This window comes from Macrotis lagotis, chromosome 3 (assembly GCF_037893015.1).
Source record: "Macrotis lagotis isolate mMagLag1 chromosome 3, bilby.v1.9.chrom.fasta, whole genome shotgun sequence".
Lineage (NCBI taxonomy): Eukaryota > Metazoa > Chordata > Mammalia > Peramelemorphia > Peramelidae > Macrotis > Macrotis lagotis.
Genome location: NC_133660.1, coordinates 146,646,355 through 146,670,057, shown reverse-complemented (window position 1 = coordinate 146,670,057; position 23,703 = coordinate 146,646,355). Strand labels below are relative to the sequence as shown.

The 23,703-nt window shown below is 34.1% G+C and overlaps 1 protein-coding gene across 1 annotated transcript in view; it reads right to left on the bottom strand.

Annotated features, from left to right (window-relative positions):
* LOC141516275 (transmembrane protease serine 11C-like) overlaps nucleotides 1–23,703 on the bottom strand; it is a 104,785-nt gene that overhangs the window by 10,013 nt on the left and 71,069 nt on the right. Inside the window, exons 6-8 of the mRNA XM_074227448.1 lie at nucleotides 19,656–19,827; nucleotides 16,109–16,368; nucleotides 7,422–7,564 (exon numbers count right to left, since the gene is read on the bottom strand). Of these exons, the coding sequence (XP_074083549.1) occupies nucleotides 7,422–7,564; nucleotides 16,109–16,368; nucleotides 19,656–19,827 (575 nt within the window). The remainder of the gene's footprint in view (nucleotides 1–7,421; nucleotides 7,565–16,108; nucleotides 16,369–19,655; nucleotides 19,828–23,703) is intronic.

Sequence of the window (23,703 nt, the reverse complement as noted above, 5' to 3'; positions counted from 1 at the left end):
CTTATGGCAGGATAGTATTCTGTTAAATTCATATGGCATAATTTGGTTAGCCATTCCCAAATTGATGAGTACCCCCTTAGTGAAGTTGAAGACTAAATTTTTTCCATATAACTAGATAGCCTGTTAGTTATATTCCATTTGTTTTCAATGCTCTCTATTTTTCTTCTGTTCCTTATTCAGTTGCTTCTAGGGACATGAAACAGGAAGTAGTCTCAGCCGACACCATTCAAATAAAGCAATGTTGTTAGCTCCTAAGACACTCCATCTACTCATCTAAGAACTGATTTCCTTCTTCTTTGCTTGGAATTCTTTCCCTTCTCATCTCTGTTTCTGGGCTTTTCTGACTTTCTTCAAGGCTCAGCTTCTGTAAGAAGCCTTTTATGATCATCCTCAGAGTCAGTGCCTTTTCCCTGTTGATTATTAGCCTATTTTTATCTTGTTTGTATATAGTTGTTGTCAAGTTGTCTTTTTTGTTAGAATGTGCACTCCTTCAGAGAAGGAACTGTTTTTGCTTTTTTTGTATTTTTGTATCTGCAGAACATCCTTAGTACAGTCCCTCACACACTTAATAAAGACTTGTTGACTTGTTTTGACTTGACGAAACTTTATCATCCCTTATTTCTCCAATCTAGGATGTGCCATATTAGATAGACACATGAGCACCTCTTACATACCACAATGACAGGAGAATGAAAATTGCCTCCAAAACTGCTATTGGGCTGCTGTCACTCTAGCATGTGCCTCCTGGAGTCCACCAATCCCTCCCCCGCTAACATTTCTTAATGACTATCTTGACACTTCACCTTGATATTGTTATGCTATTCTCTTTATATCAATCTTCCTTCCAATAACAACCAATCTCTGCCTCTGTTACAACTTGTGTATCTGTCTTCTTTCTACTTTATAGCACTCCTTAAAGCTTAAGATCAGTTTCTCATCAGCTAATGAGAAACAGAAGTCCAGAGAAGTTAAGTGATTTACCTAAGGTAAATGAGACACTAAAAGATACCTTTGAAATTTTCAATGTCCTGGTTGTTAAAGAATAACCTTCAAGGCAAGGCAGTCTATGGATAGCCTGAGTATAATCATGTAAAGTTAAATAACCTAGAGGAAGACTTCTCTCAAGGTAAATAGCTTCCTAAGCAGAACTCCTTGGAAAAGATGGACAAAAGTTACATAGGATGAGTAAACTTATCTGGGATATAGTCTGCATTGTTTTTGTCATTGAAATCAAGGATCCACTGAATATTTGAAGTACATTAAGGCAAGTTAGAAAGGTCTAAGTTTCCTCCTTGGAAATATGGAATTTGAACTACTTAACATTTATGGCACCTGTCTTCCAGAACTAAATGTACAATTCTTTGATCCCCATGTACAAACTAACACCCAAGATTAACCCAATTTAAATAGACCTAAAGTTGGAAAACATGTTTTATCATCTATAAAAGCAAGTTGGATGAGAGAATCTAAGACCTTTCCAACGTTAAAATTCTATGATTATATGGATCCTTAAAAAAGGAATCTTTATGAAATATTGTGAAATTCTAGGGGCACCGAAAATTCTGAACTAAAGGGAGGGACTCTTGATGATATGGACAATAATTCTGTCAAAACTATTGGCAGTTGAGGTTACATTGAACCTTGCTAACCTACACTCTTCTTATACAGACCTTTCAGAATATGAACGTCTCCTCCTTCAGTGAATGAGCAGAACACTAGTGTAATTGTGTAATTCTCTATTACCTGAGTGGAAGTTTATATATATATATATATATATATATATTTGAATGCAGATGGATTTTAAAATGTGAAATGTGCAGCTTCTGTTTTTCACTGTTCCCCACTGGCAAGAGTTTTCTCTGTCTCTATGTTGTTATGGACATCATTTATATTAGCAGTTAGTATTTTTTCCAGAAGCACCAACTCATTTTCTACTTCTCCAAATCACAGGGAGAGACAGATTTAGAGCTGGAAGGAATCATAGAAATCATCTAGTGCAATTTTCTTCATTTTACAAAGTAACAGATAGTAAGTAGCACCACTGAGATTTGAGCCTATGCCCATTACCCTTTCTGTTATTTCAGATCCTTGCCTCAGTAAAATGTGTTTAACTTGAATAAGTTATGCATATAGGCAGAATAACCTCTACTAGTTGGTTCGTATGAAACTAATACAGTGGTTGTCTTGGGCTTGACATTATAGATAGTCAAATAGTCTCCCTCAGAATACCTAATGAGTCAGATCAATGACATGAAATTTCCCTAAAGGACACAAAGGGGACAGGAATGTTGAAAAGCCAGGGTGAGCCCTATACCCTGTTCAAATGACAGGAATTTATACATCAGGGAGATGCAAAGGGATATCTGACAGCCTTGAGGAAGGTGCCCAGAGATGTGTGAATTCACAGGACTCAGCTTTGACAAAGGATCTGTAGATTCAGGGCATGATTACCAAAAGAACCCAGAAAGGCAGGAGTTAGACACTTCAGGAATTATAATTAACTATGAGGAGATGCTCAAATTTTTGCTTGTAAGGCAGTTATTTACTAAGTTGTTATTATATGTAATCCTTATAATTGACTTTTGGTGTTCTTTTTTTACATTTGCAATCTAGAGCTATTTTGACTTTAGTGTCTCAGGTACAGATAATTTTTGTCCATTTTTAATATTCTTAGTTAGAATTTTATTGTATTAACTGACTGACAGCTATCACGTCCTTCCTAAGTATTCTTTTCTCTAGGCTAAAGAACCTTACTTATTTTATCCTGTCATTAAATGGCATGATCTTTATTCTCCTCATCATTCTGCTTACTTCCCTTTGGGTGACTGCCAGCTTATCACTGTTGTTTGTAGAACATGTATATTAGAACAAAGCATGCTATCTGACCAGAGCAGCAGAACATAACAAGATCCTCACCTCCCTTTCTAGACATTTTACTTTTCATAAAGTACTCTACTTATCAATATATTTTTCCTGAAATGTCTCAAGAATCCATTTTTTTAATATGAACTTTTTTATTTTGTTTTGTGTGCTCCATCCTTGTTTAGTTGATTCCTTGTTTAGTGGAAATATCTCTGGACAGTCAGAATTCTTACTTCAAATCTAATTTTTACTACCTATGTGACTTAGTGTTAGAACAACTTCATTTCCTTTTTGATGGGCTAATCATATTGTCAGATCAAGAGAGTAACTGGTTTACCTAGAATTTAGCAAGAATTTTGACAAAGTCTCAGATGATTTTCTTTTTATGGAAAACAAGGAGAGATATATATTGAGCAGACTTATTATCCAAATTTATCCAAAATTATCCAAAGAGTAATACATTGGAGAAGTTATTCTTGTGCAAATATGGGTTGGGCTGTATGATTTTTATAAATCTTCTTAATATTGAGAGGTTCGTATTGAATATTGGTTCGTATGAAACTAATACAGTGGTTGTCTTGGGCTTGACATTATAGATAGTCAAATAGTCTATTATTACCTTCAAATAGTCTATTATTACCTACAAATAGTCTAATATTACCTTCTTTTCAAAAATCTTCATTTCCTTGCTTGGCACTCTATAATCCTTAGCATTATATTCTGAGTTCCTTATGCTGAGACCATTTGTCCCTGTGTGAACCACCAGGAGGAGCCAAGCACTTTTCAGTTTTGAGAAGCTTAGCTGTCATGCTATAGACATGTGCATGTTCCACGAATGTTCATGTCTGATAGATATATAGATGATCCAATATCTCTCAGCAGGGAGTCAATGAATCTTCACTATTAGTCTTTTTTAAAAATCATTCCTGGATGATCTCTCTCCTGATAGTATTTGTATTCTAATAATCACTTCTTGAACCACAAAAATTATTTACCCTTGTTTGTTGGCAGGGTGGTAGGCAAGGAATGGCTCAGCCCTGCTTTCCAAAATTAGCAGGAAAAATTCTTTCCAAAGCCCCTTTGCTAATGACAAGAGTGTCATTCTAACTGTCTAAATTGACACGTTAAGGTTCCTTTTTCTTTCCTCTCCTTTTATTGTCTGTCTTTTGTTGTCTTGAAAACATGGTAGAATTTCATTCTACTTTTTTGGTTGCCTTTTTATATCTTTTTTATTTTTTGTGTCATACCCAAATCAATTCCTTCCTCCCTCCCTCCCTGCTTCCCTCTCTCCCTCCTTCCTTTCTTGCATCCTTCCTTCCCTCCTTCCCTAGTTCTTTCCTTCTTTCCTTCCTTCCTTCCTTCCTTCCTTCCTTCCTTCCTTCCTTCCTTCCTTCCTTCCTTCCTTCCTTCCCTTTCTTTAATATCCCATAAGGGAATATAGATACTTTCCTTAACACTTCCACCTTTTCTTCTACATTCACTTCATGAATGTCTGTATTTTAATGGATCTATACTCTTACTGATGTGGTTACCAAGTGTATGTATAATTATTTGTATTTGAAACCAGAAGATATACAAACATGATGTGGTCTCTGCAGATCCCCACCAAAACTCTTCTGGTCTTCTATTCTAGTGCTTAGGGAAAGAACTCAAAACATATCTAGGCAAATAGCATGAATACTTTTAAATACAAATTAAATGGTGGTCAGGCATTAAATTGAAGCTTGGGTCATAAGATTCAATGAAGAAAGATATCCTAGAATACTACCTCTTGGAAGGGAATAAAGACTGGCATTTTTAGGCTACCACCAAGGGAAGGAACAGGATCAAGCTTACTTGAGCTGAGCTCCTCACCTAACCACCACACTACTTCTAATCTCTTCTCTTCCAGACTATAATAGATGTTTACTTGGCATCCTTGTCTCATGTCTTTGCCTTTTCTAATAATTTCCTAAAATAGTTGTCTAAAGGATTTTCCTAAAATGTATTTCTGATCATGTTATTCTCCTGCTCCATAAACTCTAGTCTCTTTTTTATTTTTAGGATCAAATAGAAACTTCTCTTTTAGGCTTTTGGAGTCCTTTACAAGTTTTCCAGTCTTATTACACATTATTCCATTTTATGCGATCCACTTAAAACAGTCTTTCTGACTTTTCTTACTATTTTTCACACAGGACACTTCATCCCCCAATTCTGTGACCTTTCAATGGCTGTCACCCCCATGCCTCCATTCTTGGAATGCATTAGTGTCCCTAGTTTTTTAAAAGATCAAGCTCAGGGAAGGAGTTAGGTGGCACAGTATATAGAGCACCAGGCCTAGAGTCAGGAGGACCTGAATTCAAATCCAGACTCAGATACTTAATAATTGCCTAGCTGTGTGGCCTTGGGCAAGCCACTTAGCCCCATTACCTTAAATTTAAAAAAAAGACAGATCAAGCACTTCCTTTTCTATATGATGCCTTTTCTTCAGAATTCATTTTATACTTCTTTTTATGTACAACACATATATGTTGTCTCTCTAGATTGAATGTAAGCTCCTTGAGTGAAGGGATTATTTTACTTTTGTCTTTCTACATCCAATGTCTTTCACAGTTCTGGGAACAAAGTAGATACTTAATAAATGACTGGATTAATTGTGTACTGCAGCATATCTTGTACACTCTTCTTCAGGGTTTCTTTTTCATTTCCTTTCACTTAGAAGTTGCTTTCTGCTTTTGAATCCTGTAAAATTAGCTTGCCATAAATCTTCAAACCTTTGAGTTAAAATCAGATCTCATTTTGTTGGGAAGGTGACCTGAAATTCTAAAGACTTTTTAGTCAAGCACAAATTTTGAAAGACTGAGTACAGGACAGGTAAAACTTAATTGTTTAAAGACCAATCTATCCAAGTTTGGAGAGACTTTTCATTGGACAGCTGGTCACTAGTTGATGCCCTTTATTTTATTTTATTTTATTTTGATCACAAAAATTCACAATGAAGGTCAAGACTAGTTTTTTATCTTTGTCAGTTAAGGGAGTACCAATACTGTTGAAATCCGGCATCTTTGAGATATGAAAAAATTATACCTCAAATTAGCAAACTGATCAGATAATGCATGCTTAGGATCCAAGAGGGAGTCCATATTAAATTTAGAGTAGTACTACACAATGAATTAATATTATTTTATGGTCAGATTTGTTTGTTTTTTATTTTGTTGTTATTAGGAATTAATGTGATCCCACGTAATAGCTAGAAAGTATGATTTGTGGGTATCAGTAAAATAGGAAAGGTCTAATTAGATTTGTTTTAGCTGCTTTCAAATATATTCTGGACAAACCTTACTTTACCGTAAAGCTTTAGAAAACTCAAGAGAGCAAAACACAAAGAACAATTCACAAGAAACTTAATAACATAACATGATGAAATCCTTTAGCAGATATTGAAAGAATCCTTTTGCTTTGGATTTTCTATTCTTGGCCATCAAGAAAGGAAAATTTCAGAGATACCCATAGAAGTCATCAGAGTTTGGAGGAAAGACTGGGATATCCATGAGCCTTCTTATGAACTGTGAACAACTCACCAAGAGGAAGTACAAAGAAAATAGATATATTCTGCCTTATTTGGGTTTAAGAAGACCCTGAAAGAGAAGGACCAGAAAATCACCTGGTACTGTAAGCTATGTGTTCTGGGTAGGGTCTGAGGGAAGGTGGGACCTGCCCGAATAGTGTGTTATTCAGTACTAAGTTAAACCCCAAATTCTGCTTGGGGAGTGGCCTCAACCTCGGGGTTATACTGTTAGTCAAGTGACTACGTAGTCCTGTAAGAGGGTATCTCCCTAGTTTGTAGCATCAAGTATGTATCTTTTGACTTTTTGTGGGGTTAAACAAATTGTCATATATGATACTATATTAGTCTGAGTTCTTGTGAGATGGTGAATGTAGAAACAGTGAAGAGAAAAATATAATTCAGATTTGATGTTATCCTTATACATATAATTTTACTATGCACATCTAGGCTTGCATATACTCACCTCAAACACATACTTGTAGAATATACCTCTTACATTTTACTTCTATAAACCTCGGTGCTTATGAGATCATTACCTGAACTCTTCCATTGCCTGTGTAGAAAGCTTAGGTGTTTGGCAAACAAAAATCAGTGTTACTGGCTGAGACCTGCTATAATTTTTGCAGACCTAATTTAACTTTTGCACTGTTCATATAGGTAACCTATACTAAAATTAAAATAATTGAATCTTGCATGAACCCTAAAAATATTATATGCATGATATTTTGGACCCTGATTCATCTTGGGGGTGATGGCATGACTGAACTTAATTGATGTTGACATAAATATAATAATTATTATTATGGTTATTGTTGATTATGGTTTGATTAGTTCAATGTTAAATATTATTCAAGATGTCTTTATTTTCAAATCTTTAAAATAACTATCCAAATTTAATTTGGCGTGAAAACTATAACTATAATAATACAAATTTGAATTTCATAAAAGAGTATTTTACCATAAGCAAAATATTAAATCCCCACTACCTAATTTTACTAGTGCATTTACCTACCTGGCATGCATCTATTTTTCCTTCCAAAAACCCAGCACACAGCATTCCATTTGTTATGGCACCATTATATACCTCTTTGTTATTGCACTTGGCAGGATCAATAATTTTCATCTTTCCTTTTTGGAGTACATTAGGACTTGCTCCTAAAAGAAGAAAATTATACATGTTTTGTTCAAGTCAATGACAACCTCTTGTGATAAGATCATGGCGTGTTTATTCCAATGTATTTATGGATATATTCATATTCTATGAACTCTTACATATTTTGATACATTTTTGTTTTATTTTTTGTGATGAAGAAAGTCTTGCTTATGAACAAATTGAGGGAATACTGAGGAACAAACAGTGTTATATTATTTTTGTTTTTATAAGTTTTGGTACTTTGCTTATATTTTATTTACTATTAAATTTTTGTTCATGTCTCAATAATACTTCTTCAACTTGTTAATCATCAGTTATTTCATCAATGAGTACTCTCTCCATCAACACAGATAACAATCTCTATTTGTAAATAGTATTTGAAAGTTACCATAATTGAACAATTCAGGCAACTAGAAAATGAGCCATTTGAAGTTAGAGAAGCTATTTTCCAGCTTGGATAGCACATAGTGGGTACTTGGTCAATAGTTGTTGGTCTATTCATTGACCGATAGTACGTGTCAGAACTAACATTCTACCATCGTAGCCTTTGAGAACTCAGTGTCACGTCCAGTATAAAAATTGTTATTTTCTTAAAATGAAGATACGTTCATAAATAAAATACAAGAAACCCCAAATATATTTATTTAGTGACTGAATTTTGACTTGTGTGATAATATCAATACAAGTTATAAAGGTAATTCTGTCTCCTGACACTATAGGTTTATTTTTCTAGTGACAAAGAAGTCATGAAAATTGGTATTTTATTCTTCAAAATAATACGAGGGCTGAAATGCATTTCCAAATTGTGGACAATTATCTTTCTGCATAAAGAATATATCTTTGTAAATGAATTAGAGGATATGATTCAATTTCTATCCTTTGTTATATAACTGGTGTTACTTTGATAAAGAGGTGTGTTTGTGTGCATGTGCATGCTATATTTGTGACTATGTATTGTAATGTAGTAGATTTTAATTTAAAATTAATTCAGCTAAATTCAATATTCATTATACATACCCATACTGCTTGGGTATTGAGGAGAGATTTAAAAGTTAAGCTAAGTCCTGGTACATGCCCTCATAAATGGAGATAAGATGCATATAACTGTAATATATGATGGTACCTTATTAGATACCATATTATGAGCAGTGAGGTATGGATTACAAAAGTGCTATATAGGAACAGAGGAGAAGTTACTGACTTCTTGGAGGATTCAAAATAATATCTTAAAGGATATAGATTGTAAAGGAGATTTAGAAATTGATCAAATGAAGAGGGATAGGGAGAACATTTGAAACACACATAACTATATGAACAAAAGGCATATAAGTGGAGAATTACAGGGTTAAAGAACAAATAATTTAGTTTGGCTAAGAGTAGGATACTTGGAAGAAAGTACTATGAGATAAGACTGAGAAATCAGGGTAGTTTCAGATCATGGGCACTTCAACACCAGCCACAGAAAGTGGTTTGAACTGTACTTAGGATAAAAAATACCATGAGATTTTTGTTGGGAGAAGTGACATGAACAGATGTAGGCATTCTTGAACACTTGGCTAGATTTGATATTCCTTCTATCATGGAAACTCATCTATGGCTTCTCATCTTGCTTGATTCTAGTCTATGCCTTTTTATAAATCCTTCATTAAGAATTTTTTTCTAGTTGTAGTTCTTTCCCATGGGAACCAATAAAGTTGTCTAGCTCAATTCAATTCAATAAACACTTTCTGAATGCTTTCTCTATGGTAGATTCTATTTTAGGCATCAGACTCAAAAAGGGGAAAGCAAAGCATTCCTTATCTCAGGAGGTTTATGTTCTACTGGAATGGGGGGAGAAACATTATGAGTACTGTTAAGTATCATACATAGTATATAGAGTAAATGCAAAGAAATATGGATTAAAGAAATCAGAAAATGTTTCTTGCTAAGGATGGGCATTTGATTAGTGAATTTAAGGAGACTAGGGATTATAAAATATATTGAAGAGAAAATGTATTCCAGGAATAGTGGACAGTTCATGTAAAAACACAGAAATGAAAGATAAAATGCTGTGTATAAGTTATAGTCTATATGGCTGAAACTTAAGAAAATGTGAATTTTGTGGAGGGAGAGTAATATAAGATTAGTGTGGAAAAATAGGTTATAGTTACAATGTGAATCTTCTTACTCATTTCACTCTCATTTCTTTTTATAGTAACTCTTTCCTTTTATAGTAACATGCCTTTGATACTGTCTTCTTTAACTGGCACACAAGGTTAACCGGGTTCTAGTTCATTTATGCTCACTGTGGTCTTTCTCTTGCCATTTGGGTCATTTGAAATTTTGAACTTTCTAAGATCATGTTATTTTATGAATTTCAGGAATATTACATCACTAGGAGAATATTGATCTTTAAAAAAGTGGATTTTTGCAACAAGGAAAAGTTTGGATCACTGGGAGCACTGACTAATTTTATAAGTGCAATTCAGCTTACTTTCCTCCTCCTATTAAATTCTTGATACAGTTTAGAATTGTACCTATTCAGGATATATACATGGACCATCTCAATAAGTTTTCCATTCATCTGTAGGCATAATCTAAGCCATTGATATTTTTCATCCCATTTGGTTTCAAGTAAGAGAAAGTGTGCTTTAGCAAATAAAACTTTAGCCTTGAAGCAGGAAGACTTAGGTTCAAGTCTTTCCTCTGACATATACTGGCTGTTGATCTTGGGCGTTATATAACATCTCAGTGCTCTATGGAACTCTCTTAGACTATAGAATGCTGAGAAGTGCTGACATATTTGTAGAGGGAATTTTCACATCCAAGTTTTCCATAAATCAATGAAATTACAGACCCAGTCCTTATCTTTGGCTTCTTGAGTGAAAAACATTTATATTCTTAGGACTTAAGACAGTTTCTGGAACCTGATAGACATTTTAATGAATGTTTGATGATTGTTTAATTTCTGTGTGGATTCCTAGTCTGATCTCTTTTGAATGCCTGGATCTCATTGAGAAGGCTCTGGAGTGTTCAATCAGCACAATATTATCTGCAAACAAATACTTAGTTGGCCTTGGGTAAAACCTTTTTTATTTGGGACCTTGCACATTCATCCTTTTATTACAGTGATAAATGCCTGTCTCCCTCCTTTTATTTGGTTCTGATTTATAGGGGAACACTGAACAATGTTATTTCTGTGTTTGTGTCTATTGAATAATCTTATAGTATTCCTATTGTATGAGAATAGTTTTGCTGGTGAAGAGTTTTTAAAATATATTTGGTCAGTTGAGTCAAATTCTTTATTTGGGGTATTTAATATGGCAAAGATTTGGCATCTTTCACAAAACTCTCAATTTGCAACAATGAAAATGTAATCTACCATAGAAAATTTTATAAACATACCAGTTTCTCAAAGACTTTATAGAGATGAAAAAATCCACTTAAGTACCTTTTATTTAAAAACTTCTATAAATCTTTCAAAGCACATACTATGGCCAAGGCATTGTACCAGTTGCTGAAAATACAAAGATGAGGATAAAAGCAATATCTGCCCCCAAGGGGGTTATAACCAATTAACTTTTACCTCCAAGTTAGCCAATAATCTCTTTAAATAATTATCAATTTATTAGTTTTAAAAACCATTTCATTGATGTCTTTTGTTTTTTTATGAATCACCTTTTCTCAATATACCCATTCCATTATCTCATTCCTTGTGATAAAGATCAATGAACTCTTAATTCTTAAGTTTGGTGACTTTGCTCAGCCTTCTTTTTCCTTGACCTGTCTAGAATTTAAAACTGCTGCCCACCTCCTCTTCTCAGATTACTATCTTTTAGCTTCTGCAATGCAGTTAGCTCCTGGTTCTCTTACTGATGTTTTTTAGTCCCTTTTAATAGTTCATCATTGTCTTTCTATCCCCTATATATAAAATCCTTCAAAGCTCTTTCCTTGGTCTTCTCTGTATACTTTTTCCTTTAGTGTTTCCTCTAATCTCAAAGATCTGTTTATCTAGCTATAGCTATCTATCTATCTATCTATCTATCTATCTATCTATCTATCTAATCTATCTAATTATCTCTAATCTAACAATAATAACAACTAGAGTTTATATTTCACTTTGGGATTTACAAATATTGTCCAAATGTATTTATCCTCATAACTACCCCAAGAACAGGGGAGATGCTATTATTTTATAGATGAGGAAACTGGGCAGAGAGAGGTTAAGTGATTTGCCAAAGGTCACAAATTCTGATCTTCACTTGTTACCTCCCATCTACATACATTAAACCATAAAACAAAACAAGATGTTTTAATTGATGCCTCTGTTTTATTGTTGATAATTTCTAGATAAAAAGACCAGGGGGAAAAAAAAACTCTTATCCCCCAACATTGACTCTTCCCTTTGAAGAAAGAAAAACAAGCCAACAAAAGTAGGCAATATAGTGCTGACATCTGAACATGAATGCAATATTCTGTTATAATAATCCCATGCCATCACTTGTACATATCATATACATTACGTATTCTTGGAAGATTATATCTCCGCCTATTGAAATTTTTTTTTTACTCATAGTCACCCATCTTCAAACCTTTGCCAGCTCAACTGTTGTGATAACTTCCAAATTGTTCTCCCTACCTTCAGTTTTTTCTCCTTTCCAATTCATTCTTCACAGGGTTACCAAATTGATACTCCTAAAACACAAATCTGACCAGGTTGTTTCCTTACTCAGAAAGCTCCCTATGAAATTGAAGATAAAACACAAACTCCTCTATTTAACTTTCAAAGCACTTTACCATCATATTCAACCTTTCCATAATTTTTTCACATGACTTTCATGTATTCTGTATTCCAGTTAACTGACTTATTTGTCCCTTGCCCCAGACATATCTTCTTTCACCATGCCTTTGCTGTCTTTTATGCCTGGAATTCATTTATTTATCGTATTTGCCCTAAAGAAGAATTAGCATCCTTCAAATCTCAGGTCACTTCCATCTTTTATACTGGACCTAAGTCAATTGCTCCATTTGTTAGTACTCTACCCCATGGGAATTACTCTGTATTAGCTTTGTATATGTTTTATATTTAATATCTGTATACTTGTTTTTTATTTAATTGTATAAATGCTATTTGAGGTCAGATAGTATTTTAATTTTATTTTTGCATTTCTGGAATTTTGTGTAGAACCTGGCTCATATTAAGTGTCTTCTTGTTCAACATTTATTCATCTGACCAATTTTTTTTGGTTTTTTTTAACCATCAGCTATCTTTTCAGACAAGTGTTAAACTAGTTGTTGGAGATATAAAGTCCAAATAGTCTTTCCTTAAGAAGTTCATATTTTATCTGGAGAAAAGCATACATACATATGTAAGTGTGTATACATATACATTAAAGATAAAGGAAGTTTACTGGAGGAGATTCTAGCTGTGGGAACTTCAGGACAATTCTCCAGAAAGAAGGGGTGGCACTTAAACTGAGCCTTGACTTGTGGATCTCAAATTCTGATATCAGGAGGAATTACTGGGGCGGGGGGGTTCTCTTACTGATGCAGGTCAGCAACCATTTTATAACTAAGCATTATAGATTTAGAGCTATAGGAAACTGTAGAGTACAACAATTTCAACTTTTTCATTTTACAGGGAAGAAAGCTGAAGTGCAGATCAGTTAAACGACTTGCCTAGGGTCAAATAGTCAGTGCATGAGGCAAGATTTGAACCCACGTCTTCCTGACACCAAGTCCCAGTGCCTACATCTTAGAAAGTTACCTAGGGCACAGAGCAGTTAAATAATTTTCCTAGAATTATACAGCTAGTAAGTGTCCAAGGCAACATTTGAACCTTGGTTTTCCTGTCTTCAAGTTCAATGCTTAAATTTATTATTCTTTGTCCTTCATTCTTTTTTTTTGTTTTTTGTTTTTTGCAAGGCAATGTGGTTAAGTGACTTGCCAAAGGTCACACAGCTAGGTAATTATATTAAGTCTGAGGCAGGATTTCAAATCAGGTCCTCCTGATTTCAGGGCCAGTGCTCTATCCATTGCACCACCTAGCTGCCCCCGTCCTTCATTTTAAAGAAGACCATAACATCAGGGAGATGATGTCATCCATGTGAATTGGAATTGAGTGAAGAGGTGCTATGCAATGTCACCAGCCTCACTTTCTCCTCCAGAGCCATCTGGGTCCAGATATGAATCAGTGGCCAGATATGAATCAGGACAACTGGAAATGGCCCTGGATATGAAGCAATCAGGGTCACACAGGAAGTATCAAGTGTCTGAGGCTGTATTTGAACTTGGGTCCTCTTGACTTCAGGGCCAGTGCTCTATCCACTGAACCACCAATGCTTAAATTAAAGAGAGTCTTAGGACACTGAGTGACTTGCCTAAGGTTATAGGTCATCCTGTCTTCAAATCATTGAATCAAATAATTAGTTGTGTATGTGTGTATGTATTTTTGTGTATGTCTGTAAAAGTATGTATCTATACTCCTGGTGCTGTTTGGTGAACCTCATGTTCAACATATCCCAACTATCTTTTTGAAGAAAGTATTCATTTTTTGTTGATGTTAAGTTTCTTAACAATCTACAAATCTTTAGCTTCTTTCATTTGTTAATCCTTAATCATATTTTTGAGAAGCCAATCTTTGCCTTCCTTCACACTGAAGTGGTAAAATTTCAACATATATGTTCATTTGATTTAGAGGGTTTTTGTCAACTCTTGTCTTGGTAAGAAAATATCTTATCTTGATAGACTTTATTTCATCATCTACAATAGATTTAGGGATATATATATATACATATATATATACATATATATATACACTTAGTCTTTACATGTTCTCTTTGGAATATGAGTAAGTATTCAAAAATTACATTTTCTTGTTGTTTTTAGGGTTATTTGATTCATGACACCCAAGTTTAGCTTCCTTTGTCTAACCTTCTGGTATTGGAACTCTCTGTATATAGGTTTGCTGGTTTTGCCTTTATATCTTAAATAAATTGGTCACAAACACCATACTCAAAGGCTTTCTAGTTTAATAGCATGCATAAACCTGCTCTAGTTTAGGTTGCTCTGGCATAGTCAATGAGAATTTATAGTCATACACATTCTTCAGTGATGTATTGGAGTAGAAATTTGTGGAGAAGATTTATACACAATGAAGTTTCTTATGGCAATAATAAGATAGGTGGATTAAAAAGGCAAGAGTATGGAGACTTGCTGGGAATCTGACAATAGTTCAGTTGCTCAGTAATAAAGATCTACACCAAGGTGCTGGTGCTAAGAGGAGAACAAAGAGAATAGATATCAGAAATTTTCTAGAGGTACAATAAATAGGATTTGATACCTGAACAGATATGAGGAATATGGGAGAAAGAAGACTAAAATTTAACACCATGTTTCTGAAAATGGAATACTGAATGAAATAATTCCACCAAAAGAAGTTCCACTGACAGAAATTTCTAGTGCCAGATCTAGATTCCAGACCTTTTGACCATATACAAAACTTTTTCTTCTTATACCAGGGGTCCTTCTTTTCTTAGTTCCTTGTATTAGAGTTTGGGGTAAGGATGGAACATTTAAGGATTAACTTCACATGTAGGCATTATAGGTAATCCAGGTATCCTGTATTTGAGAGATGCTGTCCAAAGGAAACCTTACTAATAAATAGCTTTCCTATTGCTCAAGATGCCTAACATGCTTATCCTTGGACTCATTCTTTTAGATGAAGCATTGTCAGGAGTCTTCTTTATACACATAATCCAGGGAGGGGCAATGCTGTAAGACACCACTGTTTTTCAAGAATTACTTGATTAAATAATAACCACAACACTACCAGGGATTTATTTTGAGTTATGGGAAGAGAAGACATAGCTTGGATTAGTACTTGCTCTAGATAGATTGGAAGAGTAGAGGCCTATGGACAGGTCGAGGGCAGTATGAGGAAACTTGACTCTTGGGGACTATGAAAAGAAAAAAGTTGAAGAAAGAGGGCAGTTTACTAAACACCAACCTTCCTATTTCAATTACTAACAAATACAGTTTCTTCTTACTTACAAAAACAGAACTAGGTTAAAATGTTGTATGGACAATAATAGCACTAGCAGTCTTTAAAATCTGTGAAGATTTAAGTTATTGAACTCCCAGTAGTTCAATTGGAAGTTTTTTTTTTAAATACATAGAAGCTCAGAGATGGAAGCAAAGTATAAAGAGAAAAGAGTAAGTTAATGGGGCAAAATACAAGGAAAGGCTCAGATATAGAAATTCTCCAGGCTCAGACAGAACTCAGTAGATACCTGGTAGCAAAAGCACATAAAATTGTTTTTTTTTCACTTTGTCTAGAGAATGGATAAGATTTATAGAGGGTGTAAAATGTGGAAGTGCTGAAATCACCTTTGTTTCAGGGAACACTCATGTTGGTGGAATCACATCTATCAGAGCCAATGAAATCTGTTCAGTAAATGTGTAAAGGTGTGATATCACTTGTCTCAAGGTACTGTGAACCTATAAACATCATTTAAAAGTCTTATTTATAGCTATTATGAAATAGAAGGAGCACTAAAAAAACTTACCATCAGTTTTTATTGACCCCCATCCTGTGACTACCACATCAGAGTTTGGGGGAAAGTTATAACTTGCTTCTGGAAGACAAACCTTTCGAATAGTGCTTGTATATAGTACTGGTTTGGACAGATTTACAATGGCAATGTCATGGTCATGAGCTGGATATCGATACTGTTCATGAATGATAATATTTTTCACTCTTCGCTTCAGTTTTGGATCATCTAAAAGGAGTCCAAAGGTCACACTCCATTCTTGAGGATCTTTGGCACTAAAACAGCAATAAAATACAAAAAGATGGACTATTTTTAAAAGTTAAAAACCCAGAAGTGTAAGGAACTTTTCTTCTAAACTATATTGAACAATAGCTAGTTTTTGATAAATTCAAAGACCCAGCTATTCAAGTAATACAAAGAAAATAGTGTGTCAAGCCTCAAGTCGGGAAGACTCATCTTTCTGAGTTCAAATCTGACTTCAGTTATTTACTAACTGTGTGATCTTGGGCAAGTTACTTAACCCTGTTTGCCTCAATTCCTATAAAAATTCCTACAAAATGAGCTAGAGAAGGAAATGGCAAATCACTCCAGTGTCTTTGCTATGAAAATTCCAAATGGAGCCATGAAGAGTTGGACACAACTGAAATGACTGAATAACAGCAACAAAACTAAAAAAAAAATTACATAAATAAAATCAAAGTAGCTAAAATTAGAAGGGGAAAAAATAACTGAGAAAAGTTCATTTTTCTCTGATAAGAATGTTATTTCCAAGATTTAGGAGAAATTGATTCAAATTTATAAGAATAAGAATTGATAAATGGTCAAAGGATATAAAAAGTAACTTTCTGAAAGAAATAATCTAAAGTATCAAGAACTGTATAATAAATGTTACAAATCACAAATAATTAGAAAAATAAAATTGAAAAATCCTGAGGTTCCATTTCATACTCATCAGATTGACAAAGTTACAAAAAAAAGAAAATGACAATTGATGGAAGAGTTATTGAAAAATAGGCATAATAATGCACTTGATTGGTAGATCAGTGCATAGGTTCAGGAATTCTGGAAAGCAGTTTGGAAAAATGTCTAGAGAAAGGGCCAGAGCAGCTTTGCTTTGGTCTCTGGACTTTCCCACCATTCTTTAGAGCCTTCTCCCTTTCCCTCTACCCTTTTTCCCATTGGTGAGTTCTTCCTGAAATTTCCATTTTGGGGAAGGGCCCAGATCAGCCATATCTCACTTTTGGAACTGTGCCACCTTGCTGCCATGAGGGCATATTTCCCTCTTTCCCTTTCAGCTCTCTTTTATGTGCTGTCTTTCCTCTTTGGAATATAAATTCTTTGAGGATTATAACTGTCTGTCTTTTTGCTTTTATTTGTAAAATAATAAAAAGAAGTGTTTCAGAAAACCTGAGAGTTCTTGTACAGACCAATTTAAAGTGAAGTGAGCAGAACCAGGAAAACAATTAATAAAAAATATTAAGAGAAACACTTTTGAGACTTAAAAACCATTCAAGAAAAAATCAATTGTGATTCCAGAGGATCAAGGATATAACATGTTACCTACCTACTGACAGTGAGGTGATGTACCTAAATTGAAAATTGATGGTATGTTTTTTTGGACATGGTCGATATTGAAATTTGTTTTGCATGACTATGTATATATTTTACAACTGTGAATATTTATTTTTATTTGCATTTTTTTTTCAGTGAGGGAGAGTGAGGTATGAGGGATGTAAAATTGATCATTATTAATTATACTAAGATAAATTTATAATTTACCTTAAAAATAAACTATATTGACTATTAAAACTCTTAAATTTCTTTAGTGACTATAGTTAGTAGAAAGGAACAAATATACAAATGATTAAAATAGATGATGAATACATGACATAATTGAAAGAATACTGGACTTACCCTCAAATCCTAGTTCTCTTACTTAGTAGCCAAGTGATCTTGGACAAGGCACTTAAACTTTTTGATTCCTCATCTAAAAAAGTGTTGTGGTTGAACTAAAGGATATTGTAGAGTATGTTTTAGCTCTACCATTCTATAATAATTCTAATTTGTAAGAAAACTTTTTGTTTAACTTGTAATAAAGGTTTAAAGCTATCAAAAAAAGCCTCATAACACCACCAAATGCAAAACTTTAAAAAATAAGAAAAAATAAATTGTTTTCAAAGCATTTTAAAAGTAAAACTAGAGTACACCTTCTTACTCCTATTTTATAAATACAATTACTCAACTCAAGCAAATAAGCTACATGTATGAAGAATTAATTATGAAATTGAGGAAAGAGATAATGAATTTCAAATTGGAGTCAGGGTAGTACAGTCCTCTACTCAGAGTCTGGAGACCTAGGTTTGAATACTGGTTTAACCACTTACTATCAATGTGACCTTGGTTAAGTTACTACCTCTATGAGTCTTAGTTTCCTCAACTGTAAAATGAAGAAGCTGGACCACATGACTTTTCATTTCTCTACTAGTTCTAAATTGTTTCTTTAAAATTAAATAAGCTACAAAATGACAAATGAAACTGCAAATATATAATAATAAAGCTCAGCTTGATATTTTTCACATTTCCTTCAGAAGTGAACCATATCTCTCCCTATTTTCTTTCAAAAGTGATTATGTGCTGATCTTCTGATGCTTCTTTAGGTAAGTTGCAAGACCTGCTTCACCTGTTCTACTCCAGTTCCGCTTCACCAATTGCCTATTGTAAGCTGAAAGTCTTTTAGGCATCATATACATTATTATTCTCCCCAAATCACTTCCTCTTCATAATTTTCCTTTTTTTTCTTTTGAGAGTGCTAACAGCATTCTAGTCCCCCTATCTTGGATTTATCTTTTGCTCTTCCCTTTTCCCACTAACATCTAGCTAATTATTTATCAAATCTCCTTAAGCATACTTGCTCAGGATCTTTTCAAATCCATCTTTATCTCTACTCATAGCCACTACACTAGGTCAGAACCTTATTGCCTTTTTCTTGGACTGTTGGACTGTTGGTCACTCAATCTTGAGTTTTTCACCTGATCCTCCATATAGAAATTAAGTTGATATTCCTAAAGCATAAGACTTAGCATTTCAGACCCTCTCTACTAAATCTAAAATAAAAGACAAACTCCCATTGAGAATTTTGCTCTAATCTACCTTTTATGGCTTACTAAACATTCTTCTCCTTTAATTACTCCATGTTTAAGTCAAATAGGTCTAGTTGTTAGTCTCTATTTGACATTACATTTCCTGTCTTTGGGTCTGTTCTATATGCCTGGAAAGGAAGCCTTCCTCATGTCTGCCCTATAGAATCCCCAGCTTCCTTCTAAGTTTTGCTGAAGTGCTACTTTCAATGTGAAGCCTATTCTGATCACCACTCCACCTCTAGGAGTTAGTGTCCTCCTTCTGGAAATCACAGCTCAAGATATGTAGGAGTTACTTAGTCAATACTTGTGGGATGAATAGATATACGAAGACAAGACCTATTTGTAGTGAGATGCTCAAACTTAAGTACCATGGTTTGTGTTCCTTGAATAGTTTTAGAGTATTTACAGCAGCTCATACTTACTTTACAAAGCAGTGTGCAGCGGTGAGAAGCCAGTTATTACTAATTAGAGTGGCCCCACATCTGTGAATATTACTCTGCTGCAGGCTGGCTTGCCAGGGCCATTCCCCTTCCACACTATTCAAGCCTCCAGCTATTTTGTTTCCAGGGGACATTTTTGTTTGTCTTCCACAACCTGTTCAGATGAGGTTAATAAGTTTGTTTACATTTGAAAATAGAAGGATGTTTCTCTCAATAGATATGATTTGATTTTTTTTTGTATTATACTAAACCATTTATAATGAAACCTATTCCTTAGACAGCTGATGAAATAGCAAAGTCTTATAGAGCTTATGCTGTACTTGTTTCATTCTTGAGATTTTCCAATAATCCAATTCAAGTTCATGAATTAAAAAAAATCTTATTTTTATTCAGTCTTTGTAATATGGTTTTATAGCAAGCCAGTTTAAAGAATGAATAAGATACGGGTATGGGATGATCCGAAATAATTTTATGTAAATAAAATTTAACTTCTATGGATTCCCTTTGCTTATAAATGAGCCATAAGAAAAATGATTAAGAATACTGCATTGTTTAATTGCCCAGATCCTCAAACTGAAATATAAAACTTGAGAAGAAAATATATCAACATAAAAGATACAATTATGATAATATTTTTAAAGACACCATTTTCAAAAATGAATTTATATTTGCATCCAGATTTGGGCATGGTTGGCTTAATTAAGTCCCAGGAGTCATGACTACAAATTTGGCAGCATTAAGACCCCTCTGAGTATTGGGAAAGATTTAATGTAACTTTTCCTTTTTCTTTTAGTCTACTTGATTGCCTCTACACATGACCTCATTTTACATATTGATATTTGTCAGTCAGCTGTCATTTATTGGTAATGGTCATCAGATGCATGAGACAGCCATAGTCATTGGGTAACTAATAGAAAGAATGCTAGATTTGGATACAAGAATATCTGAGTTTGAATTCTGAATTTGATAATTAAGTATAAGTTGTTTGAGCCTGGGCAAGTCACTTCTCTTCATTTCAGTTTCTTTATTTATAAAATGGGGATATTGTGAGTACAAATCTCAGAGGGTTGTCATGAGACTCAAATGGGATTATTTGATACACTATATCAATACTAGCTATTATCAATAATAATTTATAGTATAATATACAAACCATACCCATATAATAGAGTCAGCAACTATCGGTTTCAATCTATAAGGATCATAAATCATATCTAAAAATCAAAACTTAGAAAATGGCATTTGTGTCCCTTCTTAAGGTTGTTTCTTAGGGTTAACCTTAAAAAAAACTCTTTAGGTAATCTTAGATGATGGCTTGTTTTGTGGAGCAATATTTAACTGAATACTCTTCTAATACTTACAAAGGCATATTTCTTTTTGTTAGACTAGGCAAGATTAATAGGCTAGAAAGTATAGCATATTTCTTCAAGGTTTTTTTATCCAACCCTCTTGTTCTACTACATTGTAGTTTGGTTTCTATCATGCTTCTTTTGCTTACTTTTGATTACATTATAGTATAACCCACATCAGAGACTGAAACATAGTATTGCTTGCTATTTTTGAGAAACAAGCTTCTCTCCTTTGATCCAGTATCTAGAATGCTTCCCCCCACTCCTTTATCTCTGAAGTTTATGAAAACTAATACCAAGCCTAGAGGTTTAATGATGTTTTTTCCCTATCTCCTCCCTTCTTTGGACAATGCCTAAAGGAAGTTGGCTTTTGCTCAACTTTTTTTAGAGTGAGTATTAAAACAAAGGTGCTTCTCTGCTAGGAAGAACAACCTCAGGCAACTCCACTCCCTGGTTTCTAGTCTTGATCAATAGCTCTATGGATCAGCCTTGAATAACACTCTTTTAATGATCTCTGTTTCATCTTTTAATCTCACTGTCATTGTCAATGTAATTTCTCCTGAGCCTTTCTTTATTACATTTATTTTTAAAAATGGATTACTACCAGGAATTGAGTAGTAATGAATTCTTGTAAGTGACTTTAGCATATTTTCTAAGTCTCCCTTCTTTGGTTGCTTCAGAGGCATGTTTACTTGTCACATCATCTTTTGAAAGGACATATATGAGGAGTTGTAACCAAGATGGTGGATTGCAGGCAACCCATCTGAACTCTTTCAATATTCTCTTCCAAGCACCTTTAAATTAGTGCCTATAAAATAAAATTTTTGAGTAGCACAGCCCAGAGAGCAATCATATCCTTAAGGAAGAAAAATAAAGTATAAGAGATCGCAAAACTACGTAATAAGATAACATTTTTTTTTTCTAAATTGAAGGTAATAAGACATTTTTCTGGTCTAAGAAAATTTAGGAAGTTGGCAGAAGTTTGAGACACTGGGGTAGAAGCCTGTCTGTGTCCCACATATGTAGAGGTGGCTGTAGCAGCTGTAGCAGCCGTAGGAACTCTCATCCCAGAGACAGAAAGGAAGTCATATAACTGGCCAGAAAGCGATTATAGGGACCTTTGGTTGGCACTGATTGCAGCTCTACTGCTCATACACAGTTTTGAGTCACAGTTTCAGGGTGGAGAGTAGTGCTTGGTAATAGTCACTAGGGAGAAGGAATCCTGATCACCCTTTGAAGGCAGAGAGAGTGCTAGTGCTTGTAGTTGCAGGGAACAAGGAGCCCAAAGACCAGAGTGAAGATCAGGAGAACAGTGACTATACCACAATCAGGATCATAGCATCTTGCAAGCACCAAAAGCTGGTAGACCCCCAGGACTAGTTATAGCAGCATAAAAAAGCTTGAAACTTAGGACAGTGCCTTCCCAACCCAAGGTGAGCAGAGCCCAAAAATTACCATAAAGTTTTAAATTAAGGCATATACTGAAAAAATGAACAATCACAAAAAGAATTTGATCATAAAGAATTATTAAAGTAGCAGAGAAGATCAAGACATAAATTCAGAAGACTATGTAGAAAAAGCTACAAGCAACTGTGCACAAGTTCAAAAAGAATTCCTGGAAGAATTAAAGAAAGCTATATGAGTGATGGAGGAAAAATTATGAAGAGAAATGAGGGTGATGCAAGAAATTATGAAAAGAGAATTAACAGCTTTATAAAAGAAATAAAATTATTCTGAAGTAAATAACAGCTCAAAAAACAAAATTACTCTAATGGTAAAAGAGGTACAAATTTCACTGAAGAACTTAAAGAACTTAAAAACTCTTAGAAACAGAACTGACCAAATGAAAAAAAAGAGGAACAAAATCTCACTGAAAAAAATCATTCCTTAAAAATTAGAAACAGACAAGTTGGAAGTTTATGAGTCATTAAGATGTTAAGATATTAATAAACATAAAATATGTTAAAATAATGAAAAATAGAAGAGAATATAAAATATATCATTATAAAAGCGATTGAACTGAAAAATAGGTCAAGGATAGATTGTTTAAAAATTACTGAACTACCCAAGAACCATGATCAAAGAAAAAGCCTGGATATTATATCTCAAGAAATTATCAAGGAAAACCACCCATATCTTCAATCCAATGAATAAAATAAAAATTAAAAAATCTACAAATTTACTTCTTGAAAGAGATCACAAAATTGAATTTTCCAAAAATATTATAGCCAAAGTCCAGAAACTCCCACATCAAAAAGAAGCTATTTAAAGCAGTCTTTTTTTTCTCTTTAGAAAGATTTTAATAATTTTGAGTTTTGCAATTCCCCCCCATTCTTACTTCCCTTCCCCCATCCCCCACAGAAGGCATTCTGCTAATCTTTACATTGTTTCCATGGGATACATTGATCTCAGTTGAATGTGATGAGAGAGCAATCATATCCTTAAGGAATAAAAGTAAAGTATAAGAGATCGCAAAACTACGTAATAAGATAACATTTTTTTTTCTAAATTGAAGGTAATAAGTCTTTGGTCTTTGTTCAAACTCCACAATTCTTTCTCTGGGTACAGATGGTAATCCCCATTGCAGATAGCCCAAAATTTTTCCTGGTTGTTGCACTGAAGGAATGAGCAAGTCCATTAAGGTTGATCATCACCACCATGGTGCTGTTAGGGTGTACAAT